At 37.2% G+C, this 16,871-nt stretch overlaps 1 protein-coding gene across 1 annotated transcript; it reads left to right on the top strand.

Moving 5' to 3' along the window:
• The first annotated feature begins 563 nt into the window (after positions 1–563).
• On the top strand, positions 564–15,588 carry LOC143878190 (peroxisomal acyl-coenzyme A oxidase 1-like). The gene is made up of 14 exons (XM_077380495.1): positions 564–808; positions 4,089–4,197; positions 7,148–7,209; positions 8,328–8,537; positions 8,788–8,875; positions 8,961–9,123; positions 10,200–10,398; positions 11,212–11,409; positions 11,969–12,100; positions 12,951–13,071; positions 13,265–13,375; positions 14,050–14,119; positions 14,561–14,744; positions 15,109–15,588. Exons 1-14 carry the CDS (start codon positions 671–673, stop codon positions 15,316–15,318), a joined length of 1,995 nt encoding a protein of 664 aa, XP_077236610.1. The 5' UTR covers positions 564–670; the 3' UTR covers positions 15,319–15,588.
• The last annotated feature ends 1,283 nt before the right edge of the window (positions 15,589–16,871 follow it).

Raw genomic sequence — 16,871 nt, 5'->3', positions numbered from 1 at the left:
CCCTCTAATATCATAAATCGACCCCATAGGCCATATCTCTTTCCTTCTCTCCTTTCTCTGTCTCTCTCTCTCTATCTAAGCACTGCCGTATATGGGGTCGATGGGTCAATTTATCACTGCCCTATTTTAATTTTGTATAATGTAGGTAGGACCTACTAAGACATTCCCATGAACAATATGATTTGATTTGATTTGAAATGTGACCGAGACATAGAAAGTAGGATCTAGAGAACACTCCGAATCCGATTCAACCGATAAGGGATCTGAATGGGATCATACATGTGGGTCCGATCCAAAGTGGATCCGTTGACACCTCTCCTTAGGTAAGGAAAGGTGAGCCCGTGAAACTCCTTTCTGTGATGGTCTCTAGCAAATCCCTAATTCAATGACATATTCCGTAAGTAACCAATCTTAATAATAAGAATATTTCCGGAAATAGATCTTTTACAAGGAATGACGTGGAACCGAGTCGCTCGCTACCCGCAACCAATACGAGCCATGTGTACCGAAAAGCCCGTTTTCCGTTAATGTTAAAAGGCTGAAAGCATATGTCATAAAACCGTACCATAAACTCCATTTTTATCTCCTTCTTAATTTTCCCAGAGATAGAGATAGAGATAGAGAGCTATTCTGGTTTTCTTTGGAAATCTTAGAGAAAAGAGAGGGAGAAATGAAGGAAATTGATCACCTTGCTCACGAAAGGAACAAGGCCGAGTTCGATGTGGATGCAATGAAGATAGTCTGGGCGGGTTCTCGGCGAGATTTTGAACTTTCAGACCGAATTTCTCGTCTCGTGGCTAATGATCCCGTCAGCTTTTCTTCTTCTTCTTTTTTTCTAAATGCCTTTCTCCTTTTGAATTTCTATACATTGTAGTGTTGTTTTCTGTTAGAAAAAATGCATTTTCCCGAATTAAATTTTCTAGTCTTTTTCGAAAAGTTGCATTTGGTTTTTGTGGTCTGTGATTTGTGTTTTGGGTATTGGGGATTTATCATTTTAATGTCGTTTGCATACATGGATTTTATAATCTTGGATTTTACAAGCTGAGACCTGGATTTTGTAAGCTAAAACATGGATTTTACAATCCTGAAAATGCACAATCTAGGTTTTGCATTTGGTTTTTATGGTCTGTGATTTGTGTTCTGGTTATTGGGGACTTACATTTTAAGGCCGTTTTGATATTTTGATTTTATAATCCAGGATCGTGAAATCGTGGATTTTACAATCCTGAAACTGCACGATCCAGGTTTTAGATTATAAAAACCATTTTTTAGCTTGTAAAATCTAGGATTTTACAATCCTGGGTTATATAATCCTTGTATCCAAATGGCGCATTTAGGTGTTGTCGATGGATTAACTAGGATAAGCAGATTTGTAGTGGAAGCTATAACTTTCATAAATTTTTTATTTTAGGGTCTCGTTGGGCCATACCATTGGTTCATAACTTCGATCTCCGTCTCAGAGATTTGCTATGGCTGATCATTCCATAGCATTTCAACATAAAACCGAGGATCATGGTATTCAATTAATATGCTATGCACACAAATGTAATAGATGTAATCATGATCAAGGAAGCAAGATTCTTCCCTGGGAGTGGGGAACCACAATTCCCTGGTTCGCAAATCCGAAACGGGAATCTTCTCGAGTCCCCAAAAACTGGGAATCCAGTTTGGATTCGCCGGAAACCCAATTCCCACTTTTGGGAATCACGGTTTATGATTCCCTGGAAACATGATTCCCACTTTTGGAAACCGCAGTTTAATGTTATGTGAAACACGATTTTCCGGCGATGCCCAACTCGCCAACAACTCCCGACGAATCTCCGGCGACTCTCCGTTGACTATCCGGCGAATTCGCGATTCCCGTTTTCGACCATTCCGGGAGCCTTCAATTCCCTCTTTCGATTCCCGCTTTAGATTCCCGATCTGGCAACCTTGATCAAGATACTACAAAACTATTAATCTAAGGATCTAACCATGCAAATAACAAGAAGACAAAGAAGGATTAAGAGACTTATCTCGATCAGCCATGGTGGTGATCTATTGGGCTGGATCTACTACTGCTTCTCTGATCTGCCTAATCTATGGTGGGTGAGATCTCCTTTGCTCAAGTTAGATGGCAGCAGAAACCAACCTCATATATATTGAAAAGGCCTCCTAAAGTTCCACCCGCAATTGAACTCTATTTGGTTTAATCTATCCCTACTTAACTGCAATTCAATCGGGCTACACACTAACCCTCCATGTCTTAGTAGGGATGAGATGCACTAATTACCCTTATACCCTTTACTGATATATGTGGTCAACGGGTAACTCCAGTCATTTCACTCTTATCTTATTCTTCAATCTAGACCGTTGATCTTCGATCAATGATTTCCCACATAAGATCTTATAGGTAAATCAGTGGGTTAATTCGTATTTTTTTATGAATCAGTTCACTCCATAGTTTTTCACAGTCCTTTGATCTCTGCCTCAGAGCTTTGTTATGTCAGATCATTCCATAGCATTTCACAGTATGGTATTGTAAATGGAAAAATCAGTGGGGTATTTCGTATTTTTGTATGAATCAACATCGTTTTTGGTGTGCTGATGAGTTTCTAGTACAATACATTGTATTGGACCATGGTAGATTTCCATACAAGTGTTATTGAAGTATCAAAGTTTTTTCCAACAATTAGTTTCATAGACAGCCGATCAAATGGGGGTGTTTCAGATCTAGCCAATATTAGAAGTTGATGCTTGGGCCAAATGTTAGAAAATAGGGCTAGCATTGCCAGTTTAATTGGAAGGAGCACAAACGTGGGCACTTAGAAAGGCAGTTCTGGTAGTGTGCCTGGATCCCAACAACTTATTTGGAGCTCCAGAGTAGCCAATTCTTTTAGCAGATTTAGATGTTGTGATTTGGTTAATCAGAGTCGGAAGACCTATCAAGGGGAGTACCAATGTTAGGAAATTAAATGTGGTTTCTTAAAGCCGATCGGTCTGGTTGGGAATACCATGGCAAATTTTCTTTTATGAGCATATGTTCCGCAACAACATCATTCTCGCAGGCGAGCAATGCCATTTTTTTTTTATGACAGGGTATCCCCACCCCATTTTAGGGCGGGACTAATACCTATGGTTGCACAAAATCACCCGTAAACCAAGTGCATCGGGTAACTCCTAGGGTCCGTGGAAGATTGAGTGTTGAATATAAGAAGTTGCTATCATTGTATGCTTGAACATTGTACTCTAGGGAGTTGATTTTCTGTTTCTAGCAAAGATGAGTTGAATAATTGTGAATCGTGATTGTGTCAAAAAATTGGTCGAGTCCTTTACTTCTTAAGTGAATCATGTCTAGCATCTCTAGGTGTATGATGCTTCCGTGCTCTTGTTCTGCTTTGGCAGATTGTGAGCTGGTGGTGTTTCTATGTGCAGTTGGTGATATTGTATTGGTTATCAATCTGATCAAAAGTCTTTATTGTTGGTATGTTTTGAGTGATGGACTTCTAATTCAATGCATGGTATTTACAAAGGATATTTCCTACAGTTGGTATCAGTGTAGACAAATTACAACAATTTTGTGGGGGCAGAGCTGAAATCATAATAAACTTCTTGTGCATTTTAAGAAATAACGCATTACTCAAAATTAGAACAGTTTTTGAAAGAAGTTTCATAGAGGTGTGGGCATCCTTACTTGTACCTTAAGTATCAGAGAGAGTAGGATGAGCTTAAGCTGTAACTTCGCCACTGTTATGCGTTAGTGATTGTCATCTTGGCCTTTAATCTTTGTTTCTATTATGCACTTAAGAGGTTTTCTGTCTTCTTCTTTTTAAAAAGGGTTTGTTGTCTTCTTCTTTTTGGATCAAAGCACATAAAAGTTGAGCTGATGAACAATGAAGCCGGTGAATTTCTATGGCCTAAATGTGACAGCTGTTTGCTGAGTAAAACTCTTATATTTATGTTCACATTGTTTATCTTTTTCATTTATTTGCTGTTTTGTTTACTGGTTATGCATGAATTTTGCATAGGCGTGAATTTTGCATGGTGTTTGTTAATGATTTAATAAGCTTTATGTTTTAACCGAAATAATACCTTCTTTTTTTGTTTAGGCATATCGCAAAGATAACAGGGTGGTGCTGAGTCGGAAGGAATTGTTTAAAAACGCATTGAGAAAAGCAGCTTATGCATGGAAACAGATTTGTGAGCTCCGCCTTTCAGGTATTTCTCACTCTCACCTAAGGACATTAATTTATCAAATTGTACTCTTCATGCCTCCATGTCATGGTTTAAATTTCGACCGAAATCTGAAATTTTGGTGGAGACCAAAACGAAAAGGTACCGAAACCGAAATTCCCAAAATTTACCAAATTTCGTTCGAAATTTCGCTGAAATCTATAATAAAATAACAATTTTTATTACGTCAACGAATTTCGGATGAAATTACTGAAATTTCGGTAATTTCGATCGAAATTTCGTCCTAAAAATCTGGGTTTTCGTCCGCCAATACCAAATTTCGCCCAAAATTTCGGTTTCGGATAACTCCGAAATTTTAGCCGAAACCAAAATTTAAAACCATGCTCCATGTATGATCCCTTATGAATATGAAAAAAATTGAAATCTTATCATCAACATTGTCATATTGACCTAGAGCTTAAAAATGGTTAGGCTGTTGGCTTTACACTTCTTTTCTTGCTTGTCAATAAGTACGTCCAGATCCTTCAATTTGGCCTGAGTAAATGTGTTTTTCAGATATTACATGGATACAACTACGGGATATAGCTTGGATATTCCCAGTTGTATCTATGACACATTTTTCTACTCCTGCCAGGGGCTTGGCAGGGTGAAAGGATGGCTGATAGGAGGGGTGAAAACAACAAAATATAATCAATGAGGCAGCTGAAATAAATTAGGACTGGTCTCACTCGATGGTGTGTGCATCAGCCTCAAGTCCTGCGATGTAGGATGCTCAAGAGGAGGAAAGATAGAGGCAGCCACGATCTATTCAAGAATTGTATCAACCTCCGGTAATGACGAGAAAAGTGGGGCAATGGGTGAAGGTGCAGAAAAATCAGTAAGGAAAGCAAGGCAGCATCCTCAGTGAGATGAAAGAAATATATTCCTGTTGTAACTGCAGTTTTCGGCGGGGTGAATTAAGTGGAACAACAAGTGGTCTGAGAAGAGGAGAAAATAGGACTAGCTGCTGAAATATTTTGAAAATACAGCAACAATATATGGGAAAATGGAAGCTCAACCGGTTGGTAGAAGGGAAAAGGAAATCAGATCTACAGAATCTGATCTAGGGGCCAAGAAATGGAAAGAAGAAGATGTCGACAACACCCTAAGGGAAGATATGCTAGCCGGCAATAGTAGAGAGGTGAAGAAAGGGAAAGTGAAAAGAAAAGGAAAAAGGAGAGAAGGGAGGAGGAGAAGCAAGGAGAAAGACTGAAGGAAAGGAAGGAGAAAGATGGAGTAAGACAGAAAGGGGCGGTGGAGGGAGAAGAGGAGAAAGAGAGAGGGCAAACCACCTACCTTGTGGGCTGCCTTGGGTAGAGGAGAAACTCCAATAGTCCAAAAAACATATCCCAGGGCTTCCTCCTTGGGGCATTTTATGTGGGATGAGGGGAGGTTCGTACTTACTAATTTTAGTAAGTCCATGCTTACTAAAAATAGTAAGTTCCGCACTTACTAAAAATAGTTAGTTTTTACTTTGAATTAATGATGTGCGGGCGCTAGGTGATGTGGACAGCCCCACATCTAGGATAATAAAATGCCCAAAAATAGAAATAAAACCTAGCTAAAAATAGAAATAAACCTAATCTAAAATGTCTCTCATATAATAAAATAAAAGCAAGGCTCTCAAGTGGGTCGTGTCATGTCACCTTCTCTCTTCACTCTTGAAGTAAGCATATTTTTAGAGCTACAACCTAGAATAGATTAAAGCAAGATCAAGAAGTCCTTGATATCTTGCTTATTACTCACACAACATTTGGGCTGTACATTAATAACTATATATATATATATATATATATATATATATATATATATAGCTAACTTAGCTACACCGCCGGCTTAAAATACAATGGGCCCACATTGTTTTGGTGATCCAAACCATTCATTTGATTGGCCCTCACATAGATAGGGTGTCCACCAAAAATCAGCTCCATAGGATCATCCCAACCCTTCAAACTGTGGAGGCAAAAATGGACAAATTTGTGAAGGTTTTTACACGTTCATTTTTGCCTCCACAAATCGTAGGGTTGGGATGATCCTATGGAGCTGATTTTTGGTGGACAACCTATCTATGTGAGGGCCAATCAAATGAATTCTTTGGATCACCAAAACAATGTGGGCCCATTGTATTTTAAGCCGGAGGTGTAGCTAAGTTAGCTACACCGGCGGTGTAGCTTCACTTTCCTCATATATATATATATATATATATATATATATAATCATTTATTGGGATCTCTAGACCTTTTTGATGAGGTTTTCCATTTTTAATGCCATGAATTGTGGTCTCGAATATGTACTTCAACTATAACACAAAAATATCAAACATGAAGCACTTCCACCTGCACATATGCTATGGGGTTTGGGGTTTCGTGTGTGGCCTATGTTATGAAGGGTTTGATTGAAGATATATCCATTATTTCTCTTTAAGTAGAATGTGGACTTCAAAAAATATTTAAACTGGCCGTTTGCTTCCCTTCTTCATTTTTGTAAATAATTCCCCCCTTTTAGTTTAAGCTTTGTGGAGCTATATGGGTGATAGTGATATGATCCTTCTAACTGAAGCTTTCCTCTTCACATGTGTTTGTAGTCTTTTCTTCTATTTTAAGTTTCTTGAGATGCACATGCTCTATTGGTAGCAATATTTCTACAATGAAGCCTTTGGGCCATTTACATACCCCTTAGATTTGTAAACTAAAGGTAAAACATCCTTCTATTTGCAAATTGTAGTTGAGCCATTCATTTTGATTATCTTAGTCTAATTTAACTCTAAGGAAGTAGTTTGCTGCTAGACATATGTGATGGTGACTTCTATTGCTGAAGTTCTTTGCTAATCGGTAAAATATTTAGAGCTAAGTTGGGTGTAGTTATATAATGAACTATGCTTGCTACTTTTTACTCATTGATATATAATCTAACTATGAAAGTTTTATTGTAACAGAAGAAGAGGCATCCAGATTAAGGTTTTTTATAGACGAACCTGCTTATCCAGATCTACATTGGGTGAGCAGTTTTACCTACAGTTTTTTTGGTGTTACAATATCTTCACGTTATGTATATGGAGAAAACTAAGAACAGATTTACTTTTAGATCAGATACAAGGTTTTAAAAATGTTGGTTTCGGTATGCATGTTGGTCGCCACGGAAATGAAAACTTATCGGTTTAGGTCATAGATCTCAGTGCAAAGCCAGTAAAATGACAAAGTTTATGGTTTATGGAAATGCATGCAAATGATGGTAATTTAAGATGACACTTCAAGAAATGCTACAATAAACACAAATACATAATCAGAAACCATCACATAAGCAAGATAACTATCCAAAATGGATTAACAAGATCAACACCTGACATATGTTGCCATCAATGTTTAGAACAGTAAGGTTCATTATAAATTGAAAATGTATACAACCACATCTACATATGTTTCAAATAAATATAAAATATAGAAAAATATCCACTTTAAAGGTTTTTAATAAAAATAATAAAAATAATAAAATAATTATTTTTTAAAATAAAATCTCTCTAGTAGTCGATTGATAGGGGAGGAATAACTCACATATTGTGAAAGTTAAAATCTGAATCACTTTATACTTTTGGTTTTTATTAAGGAATGGAATTTGATATCTATCCATGTGTGAGTTCATTTCCTTATTATATTGCAAACGAGGCAGTATATATTATTTATATCCTTTAATAATCATGTACTCGTTAAGCATGCACAATAACATCTGCTGCATTATGTACTATCTTCTTATCACTTGTTGGTAGGTATTCAATACTGCTCTATCATATCTTTCATGGATCAACATGATGCTCACTGATCTTATATCATTGAGTTAGTTACACCTGGTTGAATTGATTGATTCGCTGTCAAAGTGTTTCTGGGGTGGAAAATAAATTCCATGAGTATGGAGTGCATCCTTTTGCATATCTTTCTTTCTATAAGTTTCATAGGATTACGTAGATATTCATCTCTCCTAGTGCAATAGTTTCTGTCATCTTTTATATTTTGACATTTCGAAGTTATGAAATCCCCAAAAGTATAGTAACTGTACACATGTTATTTGTTTTCCTATGAACTTTCTGCAGTTAATTTACTTTTCATCTACTTTCTATGTAGGGCATGTTTATACCTGCTATAAAAGGACAAGGCACTGATGAGCAACAGCAGAAATGGTTACCGCTGGCACAGAACATGCAAATAATTGGTTGCTATGCGCAAACTGAACTTGGTCATGGTTCAAATGTTCAAGGCCTTGAAACAACTGCAACATTTGATCCAAAATCTGATGAATTTATCATTCACAGTCCTACATTAACTTCAAGCAAAGTAAGTAATGGATATGACTGAACAACTGGATCTGTAATATCAGTGATAGGCTCTTCTTTTATCTAGTAGGTAACCCAATGATAGTTCTTGTCATTAATGGCCTCTTAGTCACTTCTGTTTTGGTTATTTTCTCCGTATTTCGCATCTAGTGTTATGCTCTCAGGTCTAATTTTTTGTATCTCTATGCCATTCAAATCTATTTTGTTCCTACAAATCTCATAACACTCATTTATTGTACTTTGGTGGGTAGTGGTGGCCCGGTGGCCTGGGTAAAGCTTCAACACATGCCGTTGCGTATGCTCGTCTTATGATGGATGGTCAGGATCATGGAGTGCATGGTAACTTTCTGTCTTTTTCTTTATAACTTAGTATGGAGTTGATCTGCTTCAATTGAAATAAATGCATAAAATTTTTAATTTACAGGTTTCATTGTTCAAATACGGAGTTTAGATGACCACTTGCCACTTCCCGGTATTACGGTTGGTGATATTGGGGTGAAATTTGGAAATGCAGCATACAATTCTATGGACAATGGTGTCTTACGGTTTGATCATGTGCGCATACCAAGGAGTCAAATGTTGATGCGGTTTGCTCACCCTTCACTTTTCTTGTTCTGCCTTTTATTTCCTTGTGTGTGTGTGTGTGTGTGTGTGTGTGTGTGTGTGTGCGCGCGCGTGCGTGCGCGTTCATGTTACATCGTAGAGAAAAAATTTCCATATGGGTATAGTATTTTTATTTCTATGTTATTTCTTATTTTCATGTTTAAAGAAACATAGACTTTTCGTTCGTATGTCATTAGATGAATTACTTGGATAAGTAACAGAGTCTGCCAAATTATAAAATTTTTGTCGCTTTATCAGATTGCTTGTCCTAGTTTCATCTTAACTGCGTGATACTTTGCACTGATTTGAGTCCAAATTCTTTTTCTGTTGAATTTGGGACCTTTTTTTTTTATGACGTTGGGTATCCCCACCCCAAATTTTAGGGCGGGATTATTCCCTATGGATGTGCGCAATCACCTGTAAACCATGTGCAGCATAATTCTTTAAATCATACACCATGGTTTGGCCAAGGTGCGAATTGAAGGCTTTCTTCTGAAAATGAATAACGTTCTTCCATTTTTCAGCTGTTCAGTAGCTTGAGACAGTGTATTTGTTTGCTCAAATTGTGGCTTCCCCTTTTATCCTCTTTCCAAAAAATGCATTTCCCTTTATGGGGAAACTTGTTCCTATAATATGATTTTTTTTCTGATGGCATTTCCTTGTCATTTCTACTTGTTTCCTATTTCCTATTTGCATTTTTATGAAAAAGAGCACTTCTCTTTTCCATTTCCTTTCCTGTTTCCTATTTACAGTTTTATGAAAAAGAGCACTTTTCTTTCCCATTTCCAGCAATGTTTCCTGTTTTTATTTCCTAGGCATGCAACTGCATATAGAAAGCCTACACCAACAATCTTTTTTTTTGGTAGGTACACCAACAATCATGTTCTTACAGAAGTAGCAAACTTTAGACCCATGCCACATGAACCAGATAAATTAGCTCATATTAGCTGAACAGCTGCTACATAACCTTTGTGTCAACCTATAAGAGTGAATACTAAGTATAAATAGAGTTCAAATATATGGATGATTGTCTACTAAATTTTTCCAACAAATGCTGCAGGGTCTCACAGGTTACAAGAGAAGGGAAATATTTGCAATCCGATGTTCCCAAGCAACTTGTCTATGGGACTATGGTTTATGTGCGCCAAGCCATTGTGTCAAGTGCTTCGTCTTTTCTATCTCGTGCAGTTTGTATAGCTGTGAGGTATAGTGCTGTTCGAAGACAATTTGGTTCTCAGAACGGTGGTCCTGAGACCCAGGTAATTATATTACAAGTGTTAATCAATTTTAGCATGCTCTTCTATCAGCTTGAATTTGCACCATAATTTATTAAAAACCCTCATACCTTTTAGGTGGAGATGAATTAGGTGAATTATGGTCTCAGGTATGAAACAAGCTATTTATTCATTTTAGCAAACTGTGCCATTGTACCCATTCTGTTCGTGTCCGTGTCAATCTCTCGTGCCTTTTCTGATTGTGTCTCCATCAACTGCATACTTTTTTTTTTTAATTTTATTGTTAATATGTGTCTTATATTGTCACTGTCCTAGAGATGTCTCATCGCCACTGTCTTAGTCACAAATATCTCCGAGATTTTCAAAATTTATCATTTTTATCGCGTCATTTTGATAAAACGACAAAATCCAAAAATAATCCCGAGAATTTTCATTTACTGCGATAACATCGCGATAATATCACGATATTTTTCTATTTTCTATTTTTCTTAATTTATTTACTTTTATATGTTTGTAAATAATTTTATTTTTATCCTTTTTTCCTGATATAAACTTGAAAAATAATATATATATATATATATATAATGTATTCAGAGATTTTCCCTTGCCGAGAAATTTCTGAGAACGATATTTGTGACTTAGTTCTTATTTAGTGTCCAGTTTACTCTCTTATCTCTGTAGAATATGCATTTGTAGTTACTGGCTTCACATCCTTTATCCTCGAGTTGTTAATTTCAATGCCACCATTTATTCTTTTCTTTTTGTTTGCTATAATTTATTGATTACAAAAATCAGAAAAGCAGGCCCCATTTATTTATTCCTTATTGTTTTCTGTAGGTTATTGATTACAAAACTCAGCAAAGCAGGCTTTTACCACTGCTGGCTTCTGCCTATGCGTTCAGGTTTGTTGGTGAGTGGTTGAAATGGCTGTACACTGATGTCATACAGAGATTGCAAGCCAATGATTTCTCAACTTTACCTGAGGCTCATGCATGCACTGCTGGTTTGAAGTCTTTGACAACCTCTGCCACTGCTGTACGTAGCTCCCTGAAGTGTGCAATGAGTGAAATAATCTCGGTTGTTTAATTGTTATTTTCTAGACGTGTTCTACTTCGCTAAGAAAACAGAGACTATTGTTCTGCTTTCTTTTGATCTTCTGTTATGATAAGATTCTGTCTAAGCTTAAAAGCTTTTAGCCTAGAAACTTTAATCATATTTCGTTTTTGTTTGTGAAGCGTCTGGTTTAATCTGGTGAACTCACCATTTGAGTGAAATAAAATAAAGAAATAAAGAAACAAGCTTATGGAACATTATACATTCTTTAAGCAAAAGTTAAGAATTGTTATGAACTCATGATTGCCTGACATTATTTAATTGTGCCGAATATTTGTTTTTGGTTGCCCAATTTTTTTAGTTGGACATGTCAACACAAAGTTAAGAATTATGAACAGTTGCTTCACTTGTCCTTTAACTTATTTTATGTGATGTTCTCTGCCATTTCATTTTGCGTTGGATCTATTTTAAGTGTAATTGTATTTTTGGTGTAGATGTTTTCTGTAATATAATCTGAATGAAGGATCTGTTTTGGTTTCAGGATGCCATTGAAGATTGTCGAAAACTATGTGGAGGCCATGGTTATCTGTGTAGCAGTGGGCTTCCTGAGTTATTTGCTGTATATGTCCCTTCCTGTACATATGAAGGAGATAACACTGTTTTGCTTCTGCAGGTTTGTGAACTAGGTTGGATGAGGGGAAATTAGAAATATTTTCTGTTGCTTTAAAATTTGCATTTGCTTGAGGTTACAGGTCTCAGCTAAACCACTAAATGATTTACTAGTACATTGTAGAGCCACAACTAAGGTGTGTGAATGAATAGTGGTGGAATTAAGGAAATTATTTTGACTATTGTGTAAGTTCTGTGCAATTTGTTTTTACATGCAAATAGGTTGCAAGAACTCATACTGCTTGATTTCATTAAGTATAAATTTTATTGAAAATAGTTTAATTATTTGCCTAATTGAATATGAAGAAAACAGTTTAATTATTCACCTAATTATTCTGCATATGATAGCTTCTAATTTAATCCTAGACTGGAATGGAAACATGAAATTGGATCATCTGTTATTCTCTCAAACTCGCACCTTTTTTTCTTCAGTCTTCATTGAGAATAATTGCCACCCCGGTTGTAGCTGCACAACAATAAGCCTCAAAACCCTGAACAAAAAACTGCTATTCGTCTATCATACGTCTGAGAGTTCGAGGACCATTCCATTTAGCCAAATTATTAAGCCTTGTGATGGCCTCTTGGTAGGCTTTAAAATAATATAAATTGTCTTCCCTTCCCCAAAGCCTGATTCAGAGGGCTTTCCAATGAAATGGACAAGGTGTTGGGAAACGGCGACATGTCAGACTTGTACATATTGTGATTTTTTGCTGTTACAAAATGATAAGGTATAATGAATATGTTTTTGTTTATCACTATACAATTTTCATACCATTCAAAAAAAAAAAAAAAACTAGCAATTTTCATACCTTATCAAAAAGTGCTTCTCTTGTACTAAAAATGATCATTTGCAGGTTGCAAGGTTCCTCACAAAGACTGTTTCTCTGGTGGGATCTGGAAAAATGCCTGTGGGGACAACAGCATATATGGGACGTGTGGAACACTTAATGAAGTGTACTTGTGACGTTCGTAGTGGTATGTCTCGTATTGAATTGTCACTTATTCAAATATGTATGGTGAAAGAGTCTGCAGCAGAAGATTTTTCATTATTAGATTTTTTTTGGCTTCTCGACTAAATATTTTGGAAACTTAAATTGATTTTTCTGTGTAAAAATCTCTCAAGAGTTTATCTTTCGTGGGAATTTTTAAATGGGTTTCTGTTTTGCAGCTGAGGATTGGTTAAAACCCTCTGTTATATTGGAGGCATTTGAAGCAAGGGCTGCTAGGCTATCTGTTACATGTGCTAGGAATATAGACAAGGCACCAAGTCTAGAAGATGGTACTCCTCTTTCAGTTCCCTAAAATCTTTATTTCAATAAATTTAGGGAAATGTTATCAGCACAACTATATTTTGATATTTGCACAAACCCAGCTGTCTTTTCTTCTTTAATTGGCTCGTGAGAGCTTTTTTGGGAAATGTAATAACCTTTTGATAGCCCTTTAAATACTAAAAGACAAGATGGTTTGTGAAAATATCAAAATATGGTTGTGCTGATATCATTTCCCTAAATTTATTATCCAACAAAGGAACTTCTGCATTTGTATTCCCATATTATGCATATTTGAGATGCAATGAGTATACAGCTATTATTTCATGTAGTGCTGATCTTCTTTGCCTCTTTATTATCCCGGTGAACCTCTAGGAAAATTGGATTTGTTTTTACATGGGATGGAAATTGGGGGCTTATGTATGCATGTGAAGATTATTGGGATTGAATATAAGTGTCTGATGGGTTGCAATATGGTGCAACCTAGAAAACTGCAACAGGGTGGGGGCGTAGCAACTAATGCCATGGAATGATAGGGAGCTTTTGAAGTTGTTTCTCAATGGATTTGTGCAGATGAAAATCAATTCATCCCTCCCTTTCTCTTTTTAAGTTGGAAGAACCTCATCTTCTGTCAACATTTTTTAAAATGTGATTAATATGTTGTTTATTTTTGCAAATTCTACAGGAATTTCTGAACTCTCTGCTGATTTGTTGGAGGCGGCAATAGCTCACTGCCAATTAATTGTTGTTTCCAAGTAAGTTTTTTCCTCTTTTGCTCTCTCATAATCTTCACATTTTCTCAGCATTGAGACTGTGATCGTAAGATGTCATTGGAAATGACCCAGCAATAAATCCGGTCGTTGATAAGTTTCAAAATCTGGAAGACCCTAGTTTGAACATGTTCATGTGTTTCTGATAGACCAAATGCTGTCAAGGAATGGTATGTTTTCAGGTTGATGAAGCTGGATCATAGGACTAGCCACTTCTAATGGATAACTGACATTGCAGCCACCTCAGTAACCCTAGAGTTGCATATTGTGAGAGATGCAAAGCATTTTCTTTTTGTGAAATTACAAAGAGCAAGCTATTTGGGTTACATAAAATTACTCTTCTGCTTAAACGCAACGAGTCCTACTCCAGTACCCTTTCCCATTCCCCCCCTTGTAAACTTCCTCATATGCTATTTTCTCGTTCAGGTTCATTGAGAAGGTGCAACAAGACATCCACGGGAAGGGAGTCAGAGAACAACTACAAGCTCTCTGCAACATCTATGCTCTCTCTTTGCTTCACAAGCATCTTGGTGATTTCCTCTCAACTGGGTGCATCACCCCCAAGCAAGCTGCACTTGCGAATGACCAGCTCCGATCTCTATACTCCCAGGTTTGTACAAAATCATTCCTTAACACCGTGTTTGGCAGCCACGAAAGTTATTTCCTTGAAATAATAGTTTATCAAGTGGTGGGAGAAGGGCAAAGAGAGTGGGAGAGGGAGAGAATTGAGAGAGCATGAATAGAGTTTTTGTTTTCCCTTATTTTTCAGCCAGTTTGGACCATCTCCTCACTCATGCCCTCTCAATTCTCTCCCTCTCCCACTCTCCCTCCCCCTCTGAACACTCGGTAAGCTAAAATTCCATGGTTACCAAACATGGTCTAAATATATCTTCCAAATGGGCTTTTCTCGCATGTTGCCACTCACTGTTACACTGTATTCCTCTACTGAACTGCCCGTTCTGTTGCCATGGCAGGTGCGTCCGAATGCTGTGGCCCTTGTTGATGCTTTTAACTACACCGACCATTTCCTGGGCTCCGTTCTCGGATGCTATGATGGAAATGTATATCCAAAACTATATGAAGAAGCATGGAAGGAGCCCCTCAACGACTCAGTCGTGACCGATGGTTACCATGATTATATTCGGCCTCTGCTGAAGCAACAACTCAGGATAGCGAAACTCTGAAGGTGATTTAGAGTAAAATTCAGTCCCCCATGTTTGTTATACATCTGAAAACATATCTACCATCTTATTATTGCTTCCCTGTCCTTTAACATTTGTGCTAATAAGGTTTAAGCTGACCATGGCATGAGGGAGTAGATTTATTGAGAAATCTGCTCTGCAATTTTTAAACACCAGTGAAAATTAGACTGATTGCCATTAAGTGTTACATTCTCCTGCTCCAAATTTGGTGCAGTTTAATAATTATGATATAGCCTTTGATTATGGATGTTAGTTTACTGAAGTCATTATTTGAACTGATTCATCTGTAAGAGATTAAGATATAATTTCTTGTAGGTTCCAATGAACAGATATTGCCACCCAGTGATGTGATATTATGGACCGTAGGCGTGGTGAGCGTGAGCCTTACCTTGGACTGTGTCCTGGTTCACAATTGAAACGCATTGATGACCCTACGTTCAGATTAACGAATTTTTGCATGTTGGGTGTGGATTATTTTGGTTTTATATTGATCAATTTTTGGGCCCCACATAGGGATGTGTAATTGAGACCATCGATCTTGTAGGCCATCACGAGGCGAGCAACATGGGCCTGATCCCATATGGAATGAACATCCCAGTGTATGATAAACGAATACGAAAATCAACAGTTTAGATTTTCTTGGTGAAAGCCTGGACAAGGCTTGATGGATCAACAGACCAAGGTGCAGTCAATGGCAATGGCTGCATCTGTGTTCACCGGTCAGATCAACGGATCTAATCACTTAGATGGGGCTCAAAAAAGTGGCCGTTTGGAAAGAAACTACTATTGTTGGTAATAGATGCTGGCACACCAAACCTATGGAACTTTAGGTGATAAGGTCCGTTGATTTGGTGAGCTATTAGTAGTCATGCCCATTGCTAGTTGTTTTCACTACGATCGGATGATTCTAAGCCGTTATGACAACTTTTTAATGTGCCAATCAATGGCTTAGGATCATCATATATCAATGGGAGGAAATGCAATGGAGCATACTATTGATCTGAACTCTATGTTTTGCCAATGAGTTTTGTGCATGGTTTTAAATTTCGACCCAAATCCGAAATTTCGGGGGTTTCTGTCGAGAGACCGAAACCGAAACCGAAATCCTATATACCCGAAACGATAATATTTCGACCGAAATTTTGTACTAGATAAAATATGAGTTTATTTTATTTCGTCGGATTTCAGCCGAAATTTCAGTTCCGGTGAGGTCCGAAACCGGTATCGAAACCGCAAGTTAAAACCATGGTTCTGTGAGCCAGTCTGCATTAAAAAAAAATTAAGAGGGGAAAATATTAGGTGAGTAAATGTTCGAAAAAATAAGGAAAGAGTGTGGGAATAATTCTGGAAAAATGAAGTGGTTGTTTTATTTGTAACACATATCTATCTATTTGAAGCTTTTATGTGAGGTAGAAGACTAGAAGTGAGCATTTTTTAAGATAAAAGGTAGGGCCCACCTTGTTTGAAGATCCAAACCTGGGACCCAACGTATATGTATATTTATATTTCTAAATAGGGATTTGCTAGGGACCATC

This window comes from Tasmannia lanceolata, unplaced genomic scaffold (assembly GCF_043159265.1).
Source record: "Tasmannia lanceolata isolate RefF3 unplaced genomic scaffold, GAP_Taslan_0.1 ptg000002l, whole genome shotgun sequence".
NCBI lineage: Eukaryota > Viridiplantae > Streptophyta > Magnoliopsida > Canellales > Winteraceae > Tasmannia > Tasmannia lanceolata.
This window is presented reverse-complemented; position numbering and strand designations above follow the sequence as displayed.

What these genes read in the sequence shown, in the direction of transcription:
- LOC143878190 (XM_077380495.1), top strand. Translation starts at nt 671, where the DNA reads ATGAAGGAAATTGATCACCTTGCTCACGAAAGGAACAAGGCCGAGTTC. An exon ending in CTACATTAACTTCAAGCAAA is followed by an intron (nt 8,538 to 8,787) that starts GTAAGTAATGGA and finishes TTTGGTGGGTAG; the next exon opens with TGGTGGCCCGGTGGCCTGGG. An exon ending in TACTTGTGACGTTCGTAGTG is followed by an intron (nt 13,072 to 13,264) that starts GTATGTCTCGTA and finishes TCTGTTTTGCAG; the next exon opens with CTGAGGATTGGTTAAAACCC.